Source organism: Malaclemys terrapin, chromosome 9, assembly GCF_027887155.1.
Source record: "Malaclemys terrapin pileata isolate rMalTer1 chromosome 9, rMalTer1.hap1, whole genome shotgun sequence".
Lineage (NCBI taxonomy): Eukaryota > Metazoa > Chordata > Testudines > Emydidae > Malaclemys > Malaclemys terrapin.
In genome coordinates, this window is record NC_071513.1 from 56,262,973 (window position 1) to 56,275,432 (window position 12,460).

Here is a 12,460-nt window from a genome sequence, read left to right on the forward strand (position 1 = left end):
TAAGCAACCCCCCAGCAAACACTGGGAGGCAATTACAGGCCAATGGCATACTTCCATGCTCAAAGCGACAACTCTTCTGCCAATGCTGGGAACTAACAAATCAAAGGGCTATAAATAGTTAAATGCCCTGCTCATGAAAGGAAAAGAGGGTCAATCAGGAGCTGTCCAGAGTGACGGGTTGACAGAGTAAAACTGCAGAGGGAATCTGAAGAAGTTGGGCCTTCCCCCAGATCCAGGCAATGTAAGCAATAGGGAGACACCGGTTTTCTCTTAAATGCTTTGGTTCTTAGTAAATACTTTGCTTTAAAAAAAAGTATTTAAGCAAAGGCTGTTTGGTCACTGGTTACCACTACCACTGCTCCCAGAGGGAACAAAGCTACAGGCATTGAAGGTAAGTCAGGCCTGCTGAGGTACTCACAATTCATCACAGGGGACTGCAACCCAGAGCCTTGCCTAAGAGTGGGAGAATCCTGTAATTCTACCCAAAGAGAGGCAATGGCTAGAGGCCTGAGAGGGGTGCACTCAAAGAGACCAGGAGGGGTCTGAGTTGCAGTTCACCCTTTAACTATGACAGGAGTAATAGCAGGAACTTTAGTTTCCCATCTCAGAAGTTGCTCAGAACACAACTAGGGAGATGGTACTATTGACTGTTCCCCCATCCAACATTTTTGTTTAGTCAGAACATCTTTCAGCACCAGGAAAAGAAGGCCCAACGATATGACCACAAATCCCTGAGTCCCAGTAGGTTTGCAACAGTGTTGAAAGTCTCAGCCAAGAGTGAGATGCAGTATAGTTCTCTCTACCAAACATTAGCTTGCTGCCATGCATAAGCAAACTCGACAAGTGCTGCCCAGAAAAGCAACATCCAAAAGGAGTAGCAACCAAAACAAGTGCCAGATGGTCCATACCTGCATGCTTGCTCTCATCTTAAGAACACTTTTGCCTGTGGCTACAATTCTGCAAATTCACCAGGCTTGAAAGCCCGAGTGACTCTTCTTTCAGTTCAAAAAACTCAATTTACATAATTTCTTAGCCGTCGTGTTTTCTTGAACAGCTTTACATAACATGTATATAGGTTAAAATCATATCCTGCCACCTTTCACCCACCTTTGGCAATTTAAGATTTCAAGCCACATTAAGGTTCAACACAACAGAACCACATATTAATTGACTTTTCTGGTACCTTATGAAACCACCATCAGCTGAGGTTCTTGCAGTTGTGTCAGGAAAAAGGTAATAGACTTCTGTAAAACATTTGTTTTGGTAACTCATGACATTTTGGCTAAAAAACTAGAAAGATATAAAATTAATATGGCACACATTAAAAGGGTTAAGAGCTGTCTAATTGAGAGCTCTCAAAATGCAAATGGGTGTTTCTAGTGGGGTTCTGCAGGGATTGGTTCTTGGCCCTATACTTTTTTTACATTTTTATCAATGACCTGGAAGAAAATAAAATCACTGATAAAAGTTTGTAGATATCACAAACATTGGTGGAGTGGTAAATAATGAAGAGGACAGATCACTCATACACAGCGATCTTGGATCACTCTGTAAGCTGGATGCAAGCAAACAGTATATGTTCTAATATAGCTAAATGTAAATGTATATGTTTACAGCCTACATTCTTTGTTGCTATTTACAGGATAGGGGCTCTATCCTTAGAAGCAATGACTGAAAAAGGTTTGGGGGTTGTGATGGATAATCAGTTGAACATGAGCTCCCCTAAGATACTGTGGCCAAAAGAGCTAATGCGATCCTTGTTTGCATAAATGGGCATCTTGAGCCGGAATAGAGAAGTTATTTTACTCCCGCATTTGGCACTGGTGCAACAGCTGCTGAAATACTATGTCCAGTTCTGGTGGCCACAATTCAAGAAGGCTGTTGATAAATTGGAGAGGACTCAAGAGAATGACGAAAGGATTAGAAACATGACTTATAGTGATAGACTGAAGGAGCTCAATGTATTTAGCTTATGAAAGAGAAGGTTAAGGAGTGACTTGAGTACAATCTACACATCCCTATATGGGGAACAAATATTTAATAATGGGCTCTTCCATCAAATCAGAGATAGGAATAATATGATCCAATGCCTGGAACTTGAAGCTACAAAAATTCAGACTGGAAATAAGGCATGCATTTTTAACAGTGAGAGTAATTAATTACCGGAAGAATTTACCAAGGAGTGTGGTGGATTCTCCATCACTGGCAAGTTTTAGATCAAGACTGGATATTTTTCTAAAAGATCTGCTCTAGGAATTATTTTGGGAAGTTCTATGTCCTGTGTTATTCAAGAGGTCAGACTAGATGATCACAATGGTCCCTTATGGCCTTAGAATCTATGAAGCTATAAGAAGGAGCAACAGGAGATTCATCATGGGTTGGATGTTCTTCGCACAGAGCTCCAAAGTGAAGACAAGAATATTTTTATAGCACTTTGTATGTTCAAAGAACGGGACATAAATTAACCAATTAATTGCCGCAACAATCCTGTGAAGTGACTGGAGAATTATTTTACAGAAGGAAAGTTTAAACAGATTAGAACTCAGGACCTCCTAATTCCAAGCCCTGTGCTCATTCTTCTAGCACTGCCTTATACCAGAGATGCTGAGTAGTCACAACTCCAACTGAATTCAGATGCATATGAGACTGCTCAGCACTTCCAAAAATCAGGCCTTAGGTATCTCACATTAGGAACCCAGAAAGTGAGGGACATGCAAGTAGTTAACATCTGAGAAACTTCTGGTTTAAGTGACTTGACTAAGATCACATAGAAATTCTGTGGGAGAGGCAGGGACAGGGCCCAGTTCTCCAGGGTGGCATTACCATAGCCATGGGATCCTCCCTCCTTTCTGTTCCTGCAGTCCCTACCTGGCAGAGACCCAGTCTGGTGACTCTCACTGATTAAACACTCCCTGCTCCAGAGATCCTTCAGGAGGATTAATTACAGAACAGTTTATGCCTCAGAGAGTACCTGTAGTGTTTACTTTCACTGGGACCTTATGGTCTGCTGAGGCTCTTCCATGTACAAGAACTACAAACTGTTAGGCCATCAGATCCAGCTGTCACAGGTCCCTGTACAGCTCCTCCCCTCCCAGAGGAGTGCAGATGTCACAGTGTTTCATAGATCAAAATTCAGTCTTTGATGTAGCTGGGAACTGATCCATTAACTGCTTTGAAAATTAGGATAAAACTTGACTGGGAACCAGTGGAGGGACACAAGCAGAGACCTGATGTGCTTGTAACAGCCTGAGCCATGGAGAAAGTGGGCAGCTGCATTCTATACCAGCTGGAGCTGGTGCATCATCTTCACATTCAACTTTGGATACAACGAGTTACAGCAACCCCACCTAGAGATGACAAATGCATGGATCATTATGAGCAGATACTCCTCCAAGAAGAAGCAAAGGTATTTCCTAACAAGTTGGGATGAAAAAAGGCATTTTTGGAGACTAATGCTACTTGGTCATCCAAGCTTAGAAAGGAGTTAGAAAGGGTCCTGAGGTGTCATACCACCTTGAATGGGAGATGTATGCGTTCGATGGAAGGCAGGGACAATGTCTTGGCCAGCTCTTCAAAGAGTTCCCCCTTTGCAACCAGTACCACTTGCCTGGGTTCAGCTTGAGCCAACTGGTCTTCAACCAAGAGCTGATGTCCTGTAGGCATTCAGATTCATTAGCAGTGGCGGTGGCTGTATCAGTTGAGAATGAGATATAGAACTGACTGTCATTGGCATCCTGTTTGCAGCCAAAATCACGGTATCTCACTATCTCGGACATTGGTCTCATGCAAATATTCTAGAGAAGCAGGGATGGTATGGATCCCTGCAAGTAAGGGCCTTCAGAGAGGAGGAGCAGTTACTCATCACCACTTGAGTTCTGCTGGAGAGGAATGATTGTAGCGCTGGGCCATCTACTCCTGCTATGTCATGTGTTAGCAATACCAATACTTTGTGGTGCACTGTGTCACAAGGCTGCAAAGAGGTCCAGAAGTGTGAGTGTGCAGATTCTGCCTGTATCCAAGACCACAAGGAGGTTGTCTTCTAGTACAATCTCTGTGCTCCGCCCTGGTCCCAACCCTGATTCTGAGGCATGAAGGATGTTGACTGATGTAGCTAGTGCCTATTTTGCTTCAATCTTCACTACAAAGGTTAATGGCAACCAGATGCTTAACACAATTAATGTTAACAAGGGGAAGGAATGTAAGACAAAATAGGGAAAAAACACAGGTTAAAGAATATTTAAGTAAATTAGATGAATTTAAGTCAGAAGGACCTGACAAGGTGCACCCTATGGTACTAAAAGGGCTACCTGAAAGCAATCTCAGAACCATAAGCTATTATTTTTGAAAACTTCTGCAGGATGGGTGAGGTCCCAGAGGTCTGGAGAAGGGGAAACATAGTACTTATCTTTAAAAAGGGAAACAAACAGGAACTGAAGAATTACAGACTAGTCAACCTAATTTCCATACCTGGAAAGATACCATAACAAATTATTAAACAATCAACTTGTAAGCACCTAAGGGATTATAGGGTTGATAGGTAATAGCCAACACTGATTTGTGAAGAACAAATCATGCCAACCAATCTAATTTCCTTCTTTGACAAGGTTAGTGGCTTGGTGGATAAGGGGAAGCAGTAGACATGATATATGTTGATTTTAATATAGCTTTTGATCCAGTTCCACATGAAACTGTCATAATGAAACTAGGGAAATGTGGTCTAGATGGAATTGTTATAAGATGAGGGCACAGCTGGTTGAAAAACTATACTCAAAGGGTAGTTGTCAATGGCTCACTGTCAAAGTGGGAAGACGTATCAAGTGGAGTCCCAGAGGGATTTGTCTCAGGTCCAATACTATTCAATATTTTCATTAATGACAGATAATGGAACTGAGAGTATGCTTATAAAATATGCAGATGACATCACACTGGGAGGGGTTGCAAACACTTTGGAGGATAGGATTAGAATTTAAAATTACCTTAAACTGGAGAATTCATCTGAAATCAGCAAAATGAAATTCAATAGACAGGTGGAAAGTACTACATTAAGGAAAGGGAAAAAAATCTAATGCACAGCTACATAATGGGGAACAACAACCTCCTCTTCTTCAAATAATGGTCCCTATTGTACCTAAATTGGAACAGAGAGCGAGGATGAGGATGAAATGGTCGTGCGGAGAATGGAGTTTGCGTTCCTCTGTAGGTGTGTGGGGCTTCAGGAAGAAAACAGGTAAGTGAATGGATTGATTGATGTGAAACTGGGAGATTACCTTTGATAAGAATTTGGGATGCAGGCTCAGTGAGACTATCTTTTGTGGAAAATTGTGAAAGGTGGGTCAGCCATCATAGCTCCGAGTTTGCCGACCATTCTCACGAAAGTGATACCAACAAGGAAGGTGACTTTCATGAAAAGAAGGGACATAGAGCACAATGTTAACAGTTCAAATGGTTGTTTTGTTTCATTAGCATAGATAGAACTAGGTTCAGGTCCCATTGGGCTGTGATGGGTTGTGGTGGGAAGGTTCTGATGAGACCCTTCCAAAACATAGCAGTTATCAGGTGTGTAAAGATGGAGTGACCTTCCACAGGAATGTGCTAATTAGTGCCAGATGGATTTTCAAAGAGTTGATGGCAAGGCCTGATGCCTTCAGGGATAGAACACAATCCAGGAAGAGGATGATCCCTGCTGATTCCAGTGAAACTCCATTTTGTTGGGTCAAGGAGGCAAAGTGCTTCCACTTGTTCCAGTAACAGCGCCTGGTGGATTCCTCCCTGCTGCTGGAGAGGATGTCTTGCGCAGATGAAGAACAGGTCCGTTCTAAAGCAGATGCCCATTCAAAACCATGCTCTCAGGTGGAGCAGCGCCTGTGGATTGGGATGTCTGATCTTGCTGTTGCACTGTGTCAGCAGATTGGGGAAGGTGGGGATAGAAATTGGGGGACAGGTTTACATGAAAAGGAGATTGGGAAATCAGAACTGTCTGGACTAGCTGGGGATGATCAGAATGACCGTTGCTCCGTCTCGTTAGATCTTGTACAGTACCTGAGGAACAGTAAAGGAGGATTTGATCTTAGGGGATCATTGTCCTGAGAGAGGTGGCAGAGACCTCCCTTGGAGCAGTACGTGGTGCATTTGCTGTTTATATGCGAGGCAAAGAAGTCTCTGATCGGAATCCCACACTGGATGAAGATGTCACTACCAAACCATGAAGTTTCCACTTGTGGTCAATCATAAAATGTCTGCTGAGCGAGTCCGCAAGCACAAGAGGGTCTGATGCGCGATGCACCAATTCCAGAGATTGACTGTTTCTGTGTATAGAGCAGTCAATCTTGTAGCCCCCCCCCTCCCATCCCACCATTTGTTGGTGCAGAAAACAGTGGCCATATTGTCTGACATGTGTCGATGATGATCGTCTTTTCCGGGGAGGAGAGGAATACATGATGTGGGTCTATCTGAAGGGATGAGAGCAGGGACACTCAGCAAGAGGTCTATGACATAATGTTTGGGCAAGTAAACGGTCTGGAGTCACATCTGGAGGCAGCAAAGATGGAGTCGAGTGAAGGTGGTCATGTATGTATGCAAAACCATGTGGCCAAGGAGAGACAGGCAAGTCCTGGACAGTACATTAGGATTGTTGATAATGTGAGTTATGCTTTCTCTCATTGCCTGGAACCTGCCCCTTGGTAGGTAAGCCTGTGTTGTGACTGAATTGATGGTGTTTAGCATATTTGACAAATAAATACCTTACCAAGCCAGCTACAACAGTGCCATCGAATGCCTATCATCACTTTCAGGTGACATTATAAATAAGAAGCAGGCAGCATTATCTCCCGTAAATGTAAACAAATTTGTTTATCTTAGCAATTGGCTGAACAAGAAGTAGGACTGAGTGGACTTGTAGGCTCTAAAGTTTTAAATTGTTTTGTTTTTGAACCCAGTTATGTAAAAGAAATAATTCTACATTTGAAAATTGCACTTTCACAATAAAGAGATTGCACTACAGTACTTGTATAAGGTGAACTGAAAAATACTCTCTTTTATCTTTTTTACAGTGCAAATAGTTGTAATCAAAAATATAAAGTGAGCACTGTACACTTTGTATTGTGTTGTAATTGAAATCAATATATTTGAAAATGTAGAAAATATCCAAAAATATTTAAATAGTATTCTATTACTGCTTAATCGTGAAATTAAAACTGATTAATCATATTTTTCTCTCATGATTAATTACAATTAATTGTTAATTTAATTGTTTAACAGCCCTAGTTTTTTAATCAAAATATCATGCTATACCAACTGAAAGGCTTTACAGAAATCTATTACATCAACACTATTACCTTTATCAGCCAAACTTCTAATTTCATTAATAAAAGATACCAAGTTACTGCCACTAAGAAGCCTGATATCCACACATGTGGAATCTCCAGCACTCTTTGCAGGGCCATAAGGCTCTACAGTGGACAGACTGTTCTTCTGCCACAGGCAACATTTTTAGTCAGCTGCTGATTGAATTAACAAGGTGTTGGCCTGCTAAAGATAAGTATGCAATGAAAAGCAGTGAGGGACACTTTTGTGTGGTTTACCTAATACCCATCCACTTCCCATTGGAGTCTTGCCACTGACCTTAATGAGAGATGGATCAGGCCTCTAAGTAATGGAACGAGGATTTCACGGATGTCACTAACTGGCTATGTCTGCCTATTACTTTCAGGAGGTGTTTCATGGCATCACATATGGGGAGTAAAGTTTATCGAAACCATCATGAAATGTACGTACACTGTACAGAAAACCCATCATACTGAAGGAACAAGAAACCTAACCGGTGATGATTTCCTACAATGTTTGGAATGTGCCTGCAATAAAAATAAAAATGTGCTGCATGAACTGAGAAAATATGTAAGGCCTGGTCTACACTAGAGGGGGAGATCAATCTAAGTTACGCAACTTCAGCTATGTGAATAATGTAGCTGAAGTCGACATACTTAGATCTACTTACCGCGGTGTCTTCACTGCGGTAAGTCGACTGCTGATGCCCCCCTGTCGACTCCGCCTGCGCCTCTCGCGCCAGTAGAGTACCCGAGTCAACAGGAGAGCGCTCAGCATTTGATTTATCGAGTCTTCACTAGACACGATAAATTGACCCCTGCTGTATCGATCGCTCCGGAGGTAAGGGTAGACATGACCTGAGTCCCATCATAAGTGATGTTAAACCAAACAGCACTTCCATATGGATGCATCTCAATGCTTCTGGCAAGATTAGAACAATAATACTTGTTTGGATGTATAGGAGGCGGTCTCAGTGTTTCTGAAAATTCAATTAAGGGCCATGCCTTTCGGCACCCCTTTATTCCCAGCTCAAACCCGAAGACTCCAAGCACTCTTGCAGAAGCCCAGCCCACAATGACAATGCAACGGATCTCCAAGTGTCTAAACAACACATTTTAGCCTCCCATCCTGCAATGTTAGTAGTGCAAGCATTTAAAAATTTTGGCCTTAATGCTTTTTAGCCCAAGTCTGACTCCTGATTGCTTAGATGCAGAGTGTTGCATGTATACTGCGAGCTTACAGCGTGGATCAACACTGAAAAGTGTCTGTAAAAATGACATTGTAGGGGGTCCATGTTCATTTTCTCTCAAATGCTATATTGAATTCACGCAGTGTACAAACAGGAGGGTTTTTTCCCCCTTTAACTGAAAGCCCTGCTAATTTAGCCTGGCACGTGAGACTCAAGATAGATTATTGCTGGTGATGATGCATGAGCCAGAAAAAAAAGATTATGCCAGACAAATTCTGCCCTTTCTAACAAACTAAGGAAGAGACAGTGTAGGTTAACTATAAGAAGAAAAGATCTTGACAGTGAGGATCTTCCAAGCTAAATGATGGAAGCTACCTGAAATATTTAAAACTGAATAAAGCACTAAAAATTTAGGTTAGAAGAAAATGCTGTATTGCCTGCATGATTTATTAGACTTTAGTCTAATAAAGACCTAGTCTTTTCCAGTTCTAACTATTATGATTCTGTGATACCATGTTTTTTCCCCCATCTTAAATGATACTTGAATTAAACCAAACCATCTGTATTCTCACATCTTCTATAAACACAATAGGCCAGAAAGCTAGAATTTTCAGTTCATTCATGTACAAGTGGCATCAGTAGTCAGGATCTCCCGTTGCCAACCAAATAATGTTCACAGGGTCAGGTTATCTAGACTCCTGATGCCTATGAGTGAAATATTAATAGTGTTAGTAGCACCATACCCAAATATTATCACAAACAGATGCCATCAGCACACACACATAATACAGGTTGCATTGCATGAACAGAAGTTATATACAAGAGCAAAGATACATTGCCTAAAACTTACTGTATACAATAGTTCCTCTGGAGTTACTGGGCTGGTGAAAATGGTACGAAGACATCGGAGGCAAGCTTCAATAAACTTCAGTTCTGGTGACAGCAATCCTGTGAATATACATATAGTTTCATTCTTTTTGCTTATTTAAAATACAAGTGTTGTAGAAATAGTTACCAAAGTATATTGCATTAAATGAAAGCCAAGATACCTTGCAATAAGGCTGGGATAATATGGCAGTCTAGTAGAGATTTGACATTGTTTTCTGTACCCATCGCAAGGCTTCCTAGCACTACCGCACATTCAGTTCTCAGTTCCGTGCTGGAGGTTTCTTGCTGAAGCAAATATAGCAACCTGTAAATGGAATTACAGAATAATTCCAGTTATACAAATCCCTTTACCCAAAAAGCCTAGTTATCCAAATCCCAGTGTGCCCCCCATGTAGCCCTATATTAATCAATCACCTGCTAATATATTCTCAATCAACCTACTAGAGCCTGCTGGCACTAATCAGTGGCTTACTATTTGTATAGCACCTCAGAAAAATGCAGAATTATGTACACAGTAGTTTTAATACAATTTGGGTGTTTTAATAAACTTAAAGTGCAAAATATTAAGCAAATATCAACATTACTCCCTTCATTCCCCATATTTCTATCTTAGTGAGACTGCAGCTCAAAACAGCACTTTCTGTTTATCCAAATGCCTAGTTATCTAATCTTCTAGATGTCCCCAGGCCATCTGAATAAATAAGGAAGTGTACTGTATTTACAGAGGAATATTCAGCCTGAAGAAAACCATAGCATCACAGCATCAAATTCAAGTGCAGCCTGTCACATAAAAAGGATACTGTTCCTACTGGAGGGAATGACAGAATCAAAACAAGAGGATAAAACAAACATCCTACAATAGTCATGCAGGTATTTTTACAATAAGTATTACTGTATCTGTTAGAGTAGACTTCCCATTATTACAGAAAGATACTGTATTCTGAATCTTCTAGAAAGATAACAGCAGAATAATGATTGACATCCTAGAAAACTTCCTACTAGATACTGGTACAATCCAAAATTTGAGAGAGAGAGAGAGAGAGAGAGAGAGAGAATGAATTTTGATAATTTTATTTAGTTTAAATCCGTGTGCTAATGCCCCATCTTTACATGAACGCACACAATCACTGACAAATTAAGCAATCTTGACCATGCCTGTAAATAGATTCCCTGTTAAGAGACAATCAATTTGGAATGGAATATTGGGTAAGCCACACCCATCAGCAATCAAGAAAGGAGGTCAATAGTGAGAAGTTTGGGGTCCAACTGCTCCTCTTATATAAACATAGGAACTGAGTCAAAAACCCAGTGGAGTCCTCCAGAGAACATGCATGCAGGCATGCATACACGCTCACACCCTGTTAACAAGTGAGGACAACATTGCCTAGTCTCATTCTTAGACAATCCATCAGTCTGAAACAGACTACTGGGAATTAGCAAGTCCAAAACCTAGGAAAAAGGCAAGAGCTAGGGAACCTAGATATGAAGGGAGGACAGAAGACTACAACACTTTAGCATCAAAGGCATCAATGTTTTTAAAACAGTCCTTAAAACAAAACAAACGTTGCTCCCTTGCAGATTCTCTCATAAAATGCTTTATTTCGCTTCCCATATAATGGAAATAGATTTTGTACAAAGCTCTTAAACTGAAAGGTGATAAGATTTACCATTCTCCTTAAGTGACTTAACTGCTACTCACATTCACCAGGTGAAAGTTATCTTACAGGCACCAAGGCCTTTGTCCTTACTATTGTATAATATTAACGAGGCAGTGGCTTTTTGAATGGCTTTCTAGACTGAAGTAGGTCTTCCACGAGTTCTTCACAGACATTCCAGTTCCATAGGCATATCTTGTCACAATCCAGGCAGTAAGTCTGAACTTGCCAGGGCTTTCGGAACCAATCAGACCCTTCTTCAAGAAATCTTTGAGGAGTAACTGCCAGGGAAGACCGACTGACTTCTTCAGATTGGAGAAATATCCTGTCAATACAGACTGTAAGGGACATGCTGACCCTGTCTTTCCCCATTTTCCTGGCCACCTGAGTTGAAAGGGGAAAGAGGAGAAATGCATATCTGAAGATCCAATCAGGTGACAAGATTTCTATTTTCCTTAAGTTTTTCTCCTAATGTTTGGACATAAGAGATGCTACTTTTAGTTGCATTTTGGTGCAAAAAGCACTTCTGCAGAGTTCCATACAGTGCTGTTAAAATACTGCTTCCCAGTATCCGTGTGGAAACTCAGCTTGAATGTTGAGTTTCCCCTGAATACAGTGCACAAACTGTAATGCTTTGATTCTCTAGAAGGTGGTAGATTGAAGAGTTTCCATTCTCGGGTACAAGGTGTATATGCTACCATGATGATTTATAAAAAGGCAGAGCAGTAGGGCAGTCATTCTGTATTATGCAGGAGGACATGAAAATATTACTAGGTATCTTATGAGAAAGCCAACTGCCCACTGTTCCAGCAGAATGATGTTCCTTTGCATGCCATAGGTGATTGTTTTCCTTAATTGGGGAAAAAAAAATCCATGCACGCCCCTCTAGCTGGTCAGACAGGTGTCTGCTGTGATCCAGATGGATTGGGATCTTGAGTAGAGGTTTCCCCTAAGCCAGGTTTCTGGAATTATTCCATTATTTTAGAGACAAATTTGCAGTGGTGGGAGTGATCTAATTGAGCAGAGATACTGGGAGGAGAACCCACACTATAAAAGAAAAGATCTGAGAGGAAAGGCCACAGGATTGCATCTCAGCATGATACTATCAAGCCTGAAGAAAGAAGGGCTTGCTAGATGAAGTATTGGGTCTAAACCAAGACTTTGTTTCTCTGTAGTCCACAAGCAGGATAACTTTGTTGAGATGGATTCTTGTGATGGAGATAAGCAGCTCTTTTCCCAGATGATCACACATCTATGCTGATTGACCAGAGAGAGAGAGAGACCTGGACCCCCTTTTATCTGCACTGCAATCAAATGAAGAGGCCCACTCGCTAGAGAAATATGTGGATACTCTCTCCTCAGCAAAAGGAAAATCAGCACCTGCTAATACTTTGAAGATGTCTCA

At 41.2% G+C, this 12,460-nt stretch overlaps 1 protein-coding gene across 7 annotated transcripts in view; it reads right to left on the reverse strand.

The window, feature by feature from the left end:
- ARMC8 (armadillo repeat containing 8) overlaps positions 1 to 12,460 on the reverse strand; it is a 206,968-nt gene that overhangs the window by 126,366 nt on the left and 68,142 nt on the right. For all 7 annotated transcript variants that reach the window (XM_054039451.1, XM_054039456.1, XM_054039457.1 and 4 more), the window contains 2 exons: positions 9,562 to 9,704; positions 9,363 to 9,460 (listed from right to left, as the gene is read on the reverse strand). In XM_054039451.1, coding sequence (XP_053895426.1) covers positions 9,363 to 9,460; positions 9,562 to 9,704 — 241 coding nt within the window. The remainder of the gene's footprint in view (positions 1 to 9,362; positions 9,461 to 9,561; positions 9,705 to 12,460) is intronic.